A 12,361-nucleotide genomic window follows, 5' to 3' on the forward strand; every position below is an offset into this window, starting at 1 on the left:
TTAAATCACTAAAATATGATTTTGATCAAAACACTGACCATAATACAGAGTTTAAAAATGTAATGTATGCTAACTTGGATACAATCTGAAGATTCCAAGTCAAATAGGATTTCAGTATTAATGCCACAAGATCATTCTTAGAGAATTTTGGCTGTATTGTTTTTTAGTTGGTAACACTTTTCATTACTTGATCAATTATAGAACTCTCAATGTGGTATATCCACTCAGACCCTAACACTGTTACTGTTTTGTGATTAGAGGAATTCAGTCTATCTTTGTTAAAGAGTTCCCCAAATGCAACTTTGCAGTCTTAAAACCTTATTCCACAAACTGCAGTCATTCCTAAGCATTTTCCTTAATATAACTCTTCATGTGTTTCCTTAATATGCTTAAGTAATAGACTTAGCTATGAGTTGTCTTTTACTTAAAAAAGTAACCTGCTCCTGAAATTGTTAAAGGATGCTTTATGCTAAAAGCAAAAAATGTATTTATGAACTTCAGTGTTTTTCTCTTTAGTGTCTGGAAATTAACACAATGTAAGAGCCTGCTAAGGCCGCAGATAATTTGCTTTCTCCTTTATTTAGAGCAAGGTTTTATTGATATATGTGTGAAAAGAGAAATTGTCCAGAATCTGGTAAGTATGTGGACTCCACCCTGAAGTACAGTCTTTCCCTCAATTTAGCTGTATTTTCATCTAGATTCTTTTTGAATTTTCATTAGATAGTTATTATTAACTGCCTCTACCTACCACCTTAGATTTTCAACATGTCCAAACACACGGTCACATAGCCGGACCATACATTTTAATGATATCCACTGTTTCAGTCGCAATTCACACAAGTTTGCCTTTTTACATTTGAAGTAGAATTGGATCTTACATTTTAGTAACTAGTAGAATAATTTTTATAACCTGTTTTGAACATCCCAGCTGAATGAGGAATGTTGCTTGCTCTCTCTTTTAAAAGCACCTTTCAAAGCTATGGGAAAAAGTCATTAGCACTAGTTCTTTTCCTAAATAAGGCTGTAGAGTACATCTTTCACCTTCTAAGTTGGTTTTCTGTTCTGAGTACAGCTGAACTCAGAATGCTGGAATGAATGTAATTGACTCATAATAATTTCTGCTTATTACTTCCCCTTGTCTAACAGCATGGAGCACAATTCAAAACAGCACTCTGTTGGAACCTGAGGTTGGATCAAAGGCTAAATTGGTTTTCCCTTAACCAAGGGAAGAAACTCAGCACTGTTTATTACCTGCTCCTTTTTAGTACCAGGAAAGGCAGAACTAGAATAGCAAGCCTTTAAAGAAATTCCTTGGGGATAAATAAATACTCTCATCTACCAGTCTAGGTGGTGTTCCCTTCTATTTTTTTTTTTTGACCCCAGAAACCTTGGAATATTCTTAAAATAGCTGTTGGAAACAGACATCTGAAATATATATTTATACATAATTCTTGAAATTAGAAGTTCCAAATGTTATCTGAATTAGACATTGATTCATGTCAGAACCACAATCTTAGGGAAAACTTAAAATATGTCACATTACCTGAAACTGCCTGTTTTTTCAGAAGTCTTTGATCACTACCAGTCTTGAAAGCTTGAGACCTCTGAAAATGAGAGACCTAGAGTAATATGTTTTATGCAGTAATGAAGTTACACCTAGCAAGTCTAGGGGCTTTATGTGGAGTCCCACTCATCTCTTAATCCCCAGAGCCCAGAGCTGACAGACCTAACTATACAACAGAAAAGGAGCTGTCCTGTTCAGCTGGACTAAAGACATTCAGACCCATGATGCCCATTCAGACACCCATGAGGCAATGGTACAGTGGCAGAGCCCTTCCCTTTTTAAGACAGGATCCTCCGTCATCCACTGGGAAGCCTGCCTCAAGCTGAGGACTCAGGTCATGAAGCACAGGGGCTGATGTTAAGACAACGCTCTTCTCACAAAAATACAAAGTGAAAAGTGACTTGTGGGATTTTTTTATCCTTTTTTTGATCAAGATTGAATGAAATAATCAGCTTACACGTTCACTATTAAATGTAATTAACTGTATGAGAACACTTTGGACATTTTCAAGATAGAGTTTTTTGAAAATCTAGTCATACAGAAAATAGTTCATGCCCGTATTGTCAAAATACCTTCAGATGGTCCTCAAATAAACCCTGCTTATATACCGTGGGCTAAATGTGTTGTCACATTTCCCTATGTGTCTAATTATGTAATGTCACCTTGGCTCATTAGTTAATTCCTCTGTTACTGTGGCTGCTTATTCCTTTCATATGTTCTCAAGAAAGGGTTTTAATGCAATGAGTTGACTGAAAATACAGACAGGTTCATTCTCTGGCAAAGAGTGCCTTTGAGGAGAGGTGATTATGTAGACTCTTCGTCTACTTTAGTTCCCCCACTCCACACACACACATCCTTTGGAAGCCAAACAACCTAGATTTATTGCAGTATGTGAATCTTCATTTCTGAAAACTGTGGTGCAAATCTCTCCATGAAACTGTAGGGATGGGCAACTCAAAAGTAAGCCTTTAAACTCTGTGAAACTGTGGTTTGTTTGTTAATGCCATTCTGTACCAATTATTCTTTATCCTGTTAAACATTGTTTTATTTTTCATTAGGAGTAAAACCAACCAGTAAACTTGTTTTTCCCCATCCCTATTTTTTCCTTTAGGTCAATAGTGGGACGCAGATTCTGTTTTATTATTGGAACTTTATACCTGTATCGCTGCATTACAATGTATGTTACTACTCTACCTGTGCCTGGAATGCATTTCCAGTGTGCTCCAAAGGTCAGTACCTCCAAACTGCCACTTAGAAGAAATCAGGCAAACAGTTATTGATCACTTACCCTGTATTATACATTCTTCTAGACACTTCCCTATGTGTTAACTGAAATCTAGCATCTTTTCTATTTTCTATTTAGATTTGAGGGGAAGAAATTAAAATGTATTTATAAAATATATATCTTTTGTGCTAAAAAAATGTATTTTCTGTTAACTGAAAATTACCATTGGGGGTTTGACTCTGCTTTTTTACCTTCTCATTTACTTATTCATTAACGCTTTCATTCTACAGGCATTAAGCTTATGTACCAGGGATTATAGTAACCCAAACAATGTCCCTCTTCTGGAGCTTATATTCTATTGAGGGATGACAAATTATAAACAAATTCATAATTTGTCACATGCTGATAAGTCAGGTGATTGTCAGGTGATTGTCACAAGCAGAACAGCAAAGCTGAGTAAGGTGAAAGGTTGCTTGAGGGTTCTATTTGATATAGAGGTCAGGAAAGGCTTCTTTAATAACGAGGCATTTGGGCAGGAACCAAGACAAGGAAGTGAGCTATGTGGACGGCATGAGAGCTGCAGGCTAAAACATTGCTTATTCACAGTGGGTTAAAGGAAGAGTAGGGAGGCCGGTGTCTCAGAGTGGAGTTGTGAAGGGTTGGGGTGTGCAGACCACAGATCACATAGGGTCTCGCAGCCTAGTATAGGAACTTTAGCCTTAGTGGTAGCAGTGGAAATAATGAGAAGTTGTTCAGTTCGGGATATAGGATATGCTAATAAGTTGGATATGGGTTTGACAGAAAGAAGTCAAGGATGACCCCAAGGTTCTTTAGCAGCTGGAAAGAGAGAGTGGCCTTTGACTGAGATAGTGTGTGAGGATGTCTTCTGAAACCATCCTAAGAAGGAATTACAGTTTATCCAGGAAGAGCGAGTTCTTCAGAGAGCTGTTAATCATCTCGGACTTCAGTGCACCCTGGTTTACAAAATGGAAAATTACAAATCATGTGCTTTCTGGACAAAGGAATGAAGTCTAACATCATATTTTACTGAACACTAAGCAGATGTCTGAGGTGAAAGAAAAATCAAGCTTCTCTGAAGACATCCACAGTCTCCCTCACCAAATATAGGTGTGGTTTGGAGAAGCTATACTTTTCCAAAGCCATCAAAGCAGAAAATATCTGTAATTAAAACTGTGCATATTGAATTTAAACACTGGCCGATTTTAGTGAAGCTAATTTAAGGTGTGGGAGAAGTTCAGAAGTGTAATAAACACTTCTAAGGGGCTGTTGCAATGCGTTAAATGGAGAAATGGCCACAGAAAAGAAGGCAAACCCATCTTAGTAACGGATGAGGTTTTCAGGATGAATTGCTATGATTACAGAAAGAAAGTAAATTAAAGATTGTCCTCTGTGGAAGAGTTGCAATCTTCGGAAGCCACATCAGTGCCGTTGGATAGCCAAGCTACAAATAGTCATAGTGGAACCTCTAGTAACATCCTTACTAATCATCTCCCAGGTTCACTTGTCGGGACCCCTTCCTGAAGCATAAGCAAGCCATATATGCCTGAATCATGGTTCAGTAAAACAAACACAAATCACTTAGTTTGACTAGAGGTGAGGTGCTGTTACAGAACAGGCATCAGAGTTGTGTTCTAAATTTGGTTCATCTGCTGGCTTTGGGTGCTGCTTAGATTTTTATGGTTACAAAGCTATTACAAAATCTTGTCTCCTGTGTTGCTGACTCTATAGAATGTCCTTCATGAGTATAAGCATGGCAGAACTTTGTATATGGAAGCCACTCACTATGGAAAAGTGTCATATCTGTTATAGTAATTGATGCCTGTACAACTTGTAACTCACCAGACATGCTTACAAGAGCCATCACAGTGAAAGCTTTGCTTTCCTAGTTTTCCAGTTGCCTGCTCCCTTATGTATCCTATGGTTCACTTTTAATTTTTTGCTTATAATTTGCTTCAACCTCCAACCCAAGTTTTGATTTACAGTCAGACAATCTGTGTTCTTCAAAGTGTGTTTACATAAGTGTTGGCCCCATTATTATAAAAGGATTATGTGAAATGATTTAGCTTTGCAAACCTATTTTTCCACATACAAGAATGTTTGGCTGGGAGAGCAACATTCCCGTCCCTGAGAAAGTTTTCTAGGGTGAGCTATCCCTCATCTTGGCCATAGGTGGCCAAACACTTACCTCCTTCTTCTTTTTTTTTTTTTTTCTGAGATGAGTTTTGCTCTTATTGCCCAGGCTAGAGTGCAATGGCGCAATCTTGGCTCACCGCAACCTCCACCTCCCAGGTTCAAGTGATTCTCCTGCCTCAGCCTCCCAAGTAGCTGGGATTACAGGCATGTGCCACCATACCTGGCTAATTTTGTTTTTTCTTTTTTTTTTTTAGTAGAGACAGGGTTTCTCCATATTGGTCAGATTGATCTTGAACTCCTGACCTCAGATACTTACCTTCTTAATGGAAGAAACAGTGTAGATGATAAGCTTTCCTTTTTGGCAGCAGCCAAGTTGGTCTCTCCTGTACCTAATGTGCCACCCATTGCACTCCAGTCTGGGTGAAAGAGCAAGACCCTGTCTCAAAAAAAAAAAAAAAAAAAAAAAAAGGTCTTTCTGTATTTCTCTTCCATGTATTCTATTACATGATTTTTTTTCTGAGCATTGTTCTTTGATTTTCTCAATTTGCTTTATACTTATCTGATTTGAATCCCCCACCCTATCTAGCCCCTCAATAATTCAGTATTCCAATTTTCTATGCCTACAGTTTGGACCAACTCCTTCCAGTATGATTAAATTGTAATGGGGTACAAACCTCTCTGGCCCCTGGCCTAGCCCAGCGTTGTTTCTCACTGTCATCACAGTGGCTTTGCAGGGCTGCTGCACCTTGTCCAGAGGAGCTCTCCCAGCCTCCTGCCGTAGCACACAGGCTATTTCTTTAGGGGATGTTTTTCCTAATCAAAGCTACTCATTTTTAAAGCTGCCAGTACATCCCTAATCCATCATTTTCAAACCTATTTAAATTATTTAATGAGTTGCAACTCCTCTTCTTAATTGTAAATGTTTTGATCAGACATTAATGCAGCTATATATCTGTCCACTTTAGGCTGCCCACCTAATACAAGATACCAATACACTGCAGAGAATATTGGTAATGTGGTATGCAGCTGAATCAAATATTAACCATTCAAAACCCTCACTTCCCCCTGCAAAAAGAAAGTAGCTTTGATCTGCTTTTTAGCACGTAGCTGTGGTGAAGTCATTGGTTATTAATATTTTTAAAAGCTTTGCCCAAGGACACACCACCACCAAGACATATTATTAGTAACATATTGAATAATTTAAAACATGTCAATAAAGCTTGCCAATAAATGAATAAAACCCAGTTTGAGGAGCTTCTCCTTGGATTCTTTTTGACTTTCTAGGTTAAAAAGAAAAAAAAAATCACAACCTGGTGTCCTTTCTAAGAGTCACACAATTAGACTGAAACATGATTTTAGCCACTTGTAAATTCCCTTCTTAATCTTCTTGTGTCATTCAGCTCAATGGAGACTCTCAGGCAAAAGTTCAACGGATTCTACGATTGATTTCTGGTGGTGGATTGTCCATAACTGGATCACATATCTTATGTGGAGACTTCCTCTTCAGCGGTCACACGGTTACGCTGACACTGACTTATTTGTTCATCAAAGAATGTAAGTAATAGCCCATTCCCACTGAACTGATAGCTGTAGTGGGAGGGATCCCTGGGCCCTGAAATTGATAGGAGCCCTTATTCTCTTGGGATTGATAAGCTGTGAAAGAGACAGATGTGTGTGTATATATGTATGTGAATGTGTATATATGTATGTGAATGTGTGTGTGTGCGTGTGTGTCTGTATATATATAAAATATAAAATTTCAACTAGTCATATGTGATTTGAACCCTGAAGGCTTAAAACCTGGCCCTGGCTTCTCTCTAGCATTTAACATGCCTCTAAAACATCTCCCTTCTTGGTTAGTACTTCTTAAGGTATGAAAAGCTATCTTAATATTGGAATTAATTGTTAATTTTATTGCAAAAAGGATTGGTACATTCTAAAGACAGATGTAATGACCTTTGAATTATTTGTAGGACACTTCCATTCTAGCATTCCAAATAATTCGGTTAATGTGTTCCCCTTTTTAAAACATTTCCAAGTCCCACTTTATTCTAATTTCATCATCATCTAGCACTTTCTGTGCTTTCATAGGAGTCTTCATGGACCATTTTGCCAATACCGATTATTTTCTTCTCAAGAAGAAATGTGGTGGCAAGAAATAAAAATCTCTTTCTATATTTATATGCTTAGTTCACATTATACAAAATCCTTGGGTTTTCTAGTAGGTTTTATGGCCAAAATCATGTCTTGTTCTTTGTAGGGTTGTACTGTTTTAGCTGCCCAGTAGGTCCCATTTTTATATATTTCGGAGGATTTGTATATTTAGGCCTATTACCTCAAAATCTTTTTGAAGTAATAATGCTTCTTCCTTCATGTTTGCAAAGCTGGTCAGTATTACCCTTCATATTTAGTTCCAAGTTACCTCATGGCAGTATTTTTTGGAGGTTTATCTTAATCCTTTTCACTGGGCATATTTAAAAGGGGGTCTTTCAGCAGAGAGCAGCAGAAGGCAGCTTCCCCTCCCCTGTCCTCCTTGTTCTTCCCTCCTCTCTTGGCCCTTTGTTCATCCAAATAGGTTTATCCTAATTGAATGGTGGTGTGGAAGTCAAGGGTTATCTTCAGTGGTGCAGAAGTGAATTATTGCCCCTTTGATTACCTGGGGTATTTAAGTTCTGCTTTGAGGGTAAGATGACAAGAGTTGAGGTTCTCTGTAGTAGATGAAGTCAAGTCTTTTTTGTGAGAATTGTAGCGTCTTTTTGTTGCTTCCTTTGTAAATTCTACATACAGACCTGCAGTAGGGAGAATAGTGGGATACATGTGGGGTCTTCATACTTGACTTAAAAGCTTTTTCCTTATTTCTGTTCTCACACTCTTGGGGTGGTGGGGTGGGTCCTGGATCTGTCTCTGCACCATCATCAGAGGATGGTCTCTTCCTTAAATTTAGTCACTCCATTTCTAATATTGAGTTATTGGTTCTGGGGGGTTGGATGGAAGGATATATGTTGCTATGGTTCTAACTCTAATTTTCCCAAGGAAAGTTCCATGAGTATGCTATGTAAGATCAGTCATTTTCTAGTGTAGATGTACATTTGAGTTTAGGATCTTCTCTATAATCTGAGGATCATAAAAAAATTACAGAAGAAGATGGGGATGAGGGTGGAGGTGGGGGAAGAGGTGCATTTCAGAGTGAAGGCACTGTAGTTTTAAAGTAATAAAAACACCCCCAGGAAACTTAGATTCAGTTTTCTAAAATAACTGAAAACCAACTGATATTAACTGTATTAGTCTGTTTTCACACTGTTGATAAAGACATAACCAAGACTGGGTAATTTATAAAGAAAAAGTGGTTTAGTGGACTCACAGTTCCACGTGGCTGAGGAGGCCTCACAATCATGGTGGAAGGCAAAAGGCACGTTTTACATGGCAGCAGATGAGAAAATGAGAACGAAGCAAAAGGGGTTTCCCCTTATAAAACCATCAGATCTTGTGAGACTTATTTCACTACCACAAGAACGGTATGGGGGAAACCACCCCCATGATTCAGTTATTTCCCACCAGGTCCCTCCCACAGCACATGAGAATTATGGGAGCTACAATTCAAGATGAGATTTGGGTGGGGACACTGCCAAACTTCATAAACAATAATAGCAAATAGACATAATACTCTGTCCCAGGCACTATTCTAGGGCCTTGATGTACATTAACTCATTTGATCCTTAAAACCACCCTCTGAGGGATGCAGTATTTTTTCCCATTTTTCAGATGAGTAAACTTAAGCTTAGAGAAAGTGACTTGGCCACAGTGCACAGCCATCATTTTGAGAAGCAGGTATTCATGTTGAAGCAGGCTGAATCCAGGGGTTTTGCTTTTAATTTCTTGGCTCTGTTTAGAACTTTGGAAATTCAAGCTGGCTAACTCTATTGTATTGCCAAGGAATAGTCTACTTATCTATAAGCAGGGACATTGCTCATTATTGTACATTCTTTCATCTCAGAGCAACAGCAAGGCAACTTGTGATTGATTTTATACTTTAATGAAGGCCTCTCAGTATGTAGAGACATTTTTTCCCAAGACATGATTTTGACTAGAGGTTTCTAAAATTGTGTACATTTATATATAGTGTGCAAGGAATACCATTCTGCTTTCTCCAACTTTTGATTAGAAATAGAGGGACAAATCTGTAATACTTAACACAAACTCAGTTTATAGTCAGTTTTGTATGTAAGCAGAGCATTCCATGTTTGTGTCTGTTTTTTTCTATGCAATTAGGAAAAACATTTATCTTCTAAATTATACCATATGTTCTTGTTCTGAGTAAGCAGTGGTTCCAGTGGTTTCTTTGAAAAGTCTGCTTCTAGAATTAGATGTATCATTTATATATATATTTTTTTACTTTCCCGCCTTTTGATCAGTTTGGGCTCTTTTCCTTGTTTGCTCTGTTGTCATGAGTAGATTTAAATTTAGTTGTGAGAGCACATGAAGATGTGGCACCAGGACCATTTCGGGGTTAGCAAGGGAGGGCTTCATACAGTCGTGCAAATATTATAATTGGGGGGTAGGTTCATGATAAAATTAGCCTGGAGAAATCAGACTAGCTGTTAGTGCCAATCATCTGGCTAGTAGAGAACAGTTTTTTGGTTTTTTGTTTTTTCACCTGGCCACCCTACCAAGTCTCTATTATTTAATGCGCCCTAGGGCTAGAATTCCACACAGACAGTGATGTTAACTATTATTTGTGTCATCACCTAGCTCATTGTTATCCCTATGGGATGAATGAGAAGAGGATTACCATTTTGCCATTCTATTTCAAAACAGCTTCTATTCAATCTTTTCTTTGGGTCAGCCAGTGTTCTCAGTTAATGAGTGGTGGGCCCAATGTGGTAGCATAATAGGAAATACATTTTTATGAGAAAGCACTGCTGGGGTTTCCAGCCGTTCCTAAAACCTCACTTGCAATTCCGTGAGTAGTAAAAAGAAGATTCAGGCCACCTCTGGACCTACTTCAACTTTGCTTCTTGTGAATAAACAAATGCAAAATAGTTCTAGTTTGCCTAAACATTTTAAACTTCTAAGGTAAATCCCAGATGACCTGTAAGTTGGGAAGCAGGGTTGCTAAGAGACCTTGGGGGTGGGAGGCGGGTAGGGTCTGAGGTGCTGGGGAACGCATATTTAGTGAGACCTCCAGATTTCTCAATGTTCATTCAATTTTTAATGTCCTGAGTCTAACACAACAGTTATGGGGACTGGATCTGGCTCCTAAGACTGCAAGAGTAAGGCCTCTCCCATTAAAATTCTGAGATTCCATGAGTTTTCTTCCAGAACTTAGTTGCAGAATGAAGTAACTGACAAGTAATAAGGAATATATCCAAAATTAGAAAATCAGACTTTCAAATGCCCTACAGGTTTATTTTCTTACTGTGTGCCATTTGGGACCAACAGAGCAACGGCTAGTTTTACCAAGAGATTATATTTGAATGATACCTGATTTGGTATTTCATTTAAAGTTCTGGAAATGGGCTGGGCACAGTGGCCCATGCCTATAATCCCAGCACTTTGGGAGGCTGAGGCAGGCAGGTCACCTGAGGTCAGGAGTTCAAGACCAGCCTGGCCAACATGGTGAAACCCCATCTCTACTAATAGTACAAAATTAGCCAGGCATAATGGCGCACCCCTGTAATCCCAGCTATTCGGGAGGCTAAAGGAGGAGAATCGCTTGAACCCAGGGGACAGAGGTTGCAGTGAGCCAAGATCGTGCCATTGCACTCCAGCATGGGCGACAAGAGCGAAACTCCCTCTCAAAAAATAAATAAATAAATATAAAGTTCTGGAAATGGATCCTTTTGCTATTCAATCATCTTTCTACATGTGAATGTAAATATCACTATAAATGTAAACATAGTTAAATATGAAATCAATTTCAGTTTATTGGATTAACTTTTATTGTGAGCTAATACAGCTTTAAAATAAAACAGATCACCAAGCTGCTAGAGATGAACTCTGGTTTCAGTTATATTTGTCATTAACACTTGTGTGAGAAGGGGAGGACCATCATGTTTAAACCAGTGAGTGCCACAGTTGTCTCTTACAGCTAGTAAGTAGAATGAACTTTTAAGTGGCCTTACCAGGAAGGCTGAGTCCATAAGTGAATGGTTAGGAACCCTAACCTTTACAGAGGGAATGTTTTATAGTTTCTATTGGCAATAACAGTGTAAAATTGCTGAGAATCAAAATATTGCTAGCCACAATGCCATTCCTTCTGACCCCCTTACCCTACACATACCCCTGGAGAAATAATATAAATTTAAAACCTGAAATTACTCCTGCTTTCCCATTTCCCCCCTTATTTTCATAGACAACCACCTTTTCTTTTGACCCCTACTATCTTTCTTTCCAGTGGGAAAGTGGCTCCTTTATGTGAGCCAGTATGCAGCAATTCCAGCAAACCTAATAAGAAACAATTCTGTTCTTTCTTATTAAACAGCTTATTCACGTGGGTAAGGCCTAGAATGTCTAGTGTTACCAGCTTCCCCAGTGAATGACTATTACGCCCACTGCCAGGGAGCCCCTCTGCCTCCCTCCTACCTGAGCAGATCCTGGGCAGTTCATAGTGACTCAGTTTAGGTTATCAGTTTTATCCTTCTGGTGACTTCCTGATCCTGGGTTATTCTACTTAAGGTCGTTAGGACAGACTGTAATCATTACTTTCATCTCTGGGAATCTTATTAACTCTGTAATTTTTCTACTGTCCAGATTCGCCTCGTCACTTCTGGTGGTATCATTTAATCTGCTGGCTGCTGAGTGCTGCCGGGATCATCTGCATTCTTGTAGCACACGAACACTACACTATCGATGTGATCATTGCTTATTATATCACAACACGACTGTTTTGGTGGTACCATTCAATGGCCAATGAAAAGGTGAGAGCAGTGAAGATGCTTGGATAATTTCTTTTCTTTGAATGCAGTGGACCCTTTTCATGTCATGGGGTTTTAGATAGCCTAATGGGGATAACCGATGTTGCCACATTCACTTAAACATATATCCATTACTGCTTTTTAAAATAAAGCAAAGAACTTCACAAATATAAATGCCATTTATGGATAAAAATGCCATAAGGTTATGGAGCACAGTGCATTGCTAATTCAGGTAACTTAAACTAGAATGAAGAAATATATGTACTAAATTAAAATTTAGGAACCTTCTCTGTAAAAGCATTGTAGTGCAGCTGGGTAAGACATAATCCTGCCTTCAACTTAAATTAATTTTAAGGAGAAGGTAATAGCTACTTTTTTAATTTTTTTTTTTTTTGAGACAGAGTCTTGTTCTATTGCCCAAGCTGGAGTACAGTGGTGCAATCTTGGCTTACTGCAACCTCCACCTTCCAAGTTCAAGCGATTCTTGTGCCTCAGCCTCCCAAA

General features: G+C 38.6%; 1 protein-coding gene across 3 annotated transcripts in view; it reads left to right on the plus strand.

The window, feature by feature from the left end:
- The window catches only part of SGMS2 (sphingomyelin synthase 2), a 90,520-nt gene that overhangs the window by 72,348 nt on the left and 5,811 nt on the right, over nucleotides 1–12,361 (plus strand). For all 3 annotated transcript variants that reach the window (XM_009448103.4, XM_016950960.4, NM_001280493.1), the window contains 3 exon segments: nucleotides 2,676–2,793; nucleotides 6,344–6,497; nucleotides 11,694–11,860. In XM_009448103.4, coding sequence (XP_009446378.3) covers nucleotides 2,676–2,793; nucleotides 6,344–6,497; nucleotides 11,694–11,860 — 439 coding nt within the window.

The sequence above is a fragment of the Pan troglodytes genome, chromosome 3, assembly GCF_028858775.2.
Source record: "Pan troglodytes isolate AG18354 chromosome 3, NHGRI_mPanTro3-v2.0_pri, whole genome shotgun sequence".
NCBI lineage: Eukaryota > Metazoa > Chordata > Mammalia > Primates > Hominidae > Pan > Pan troglodytes.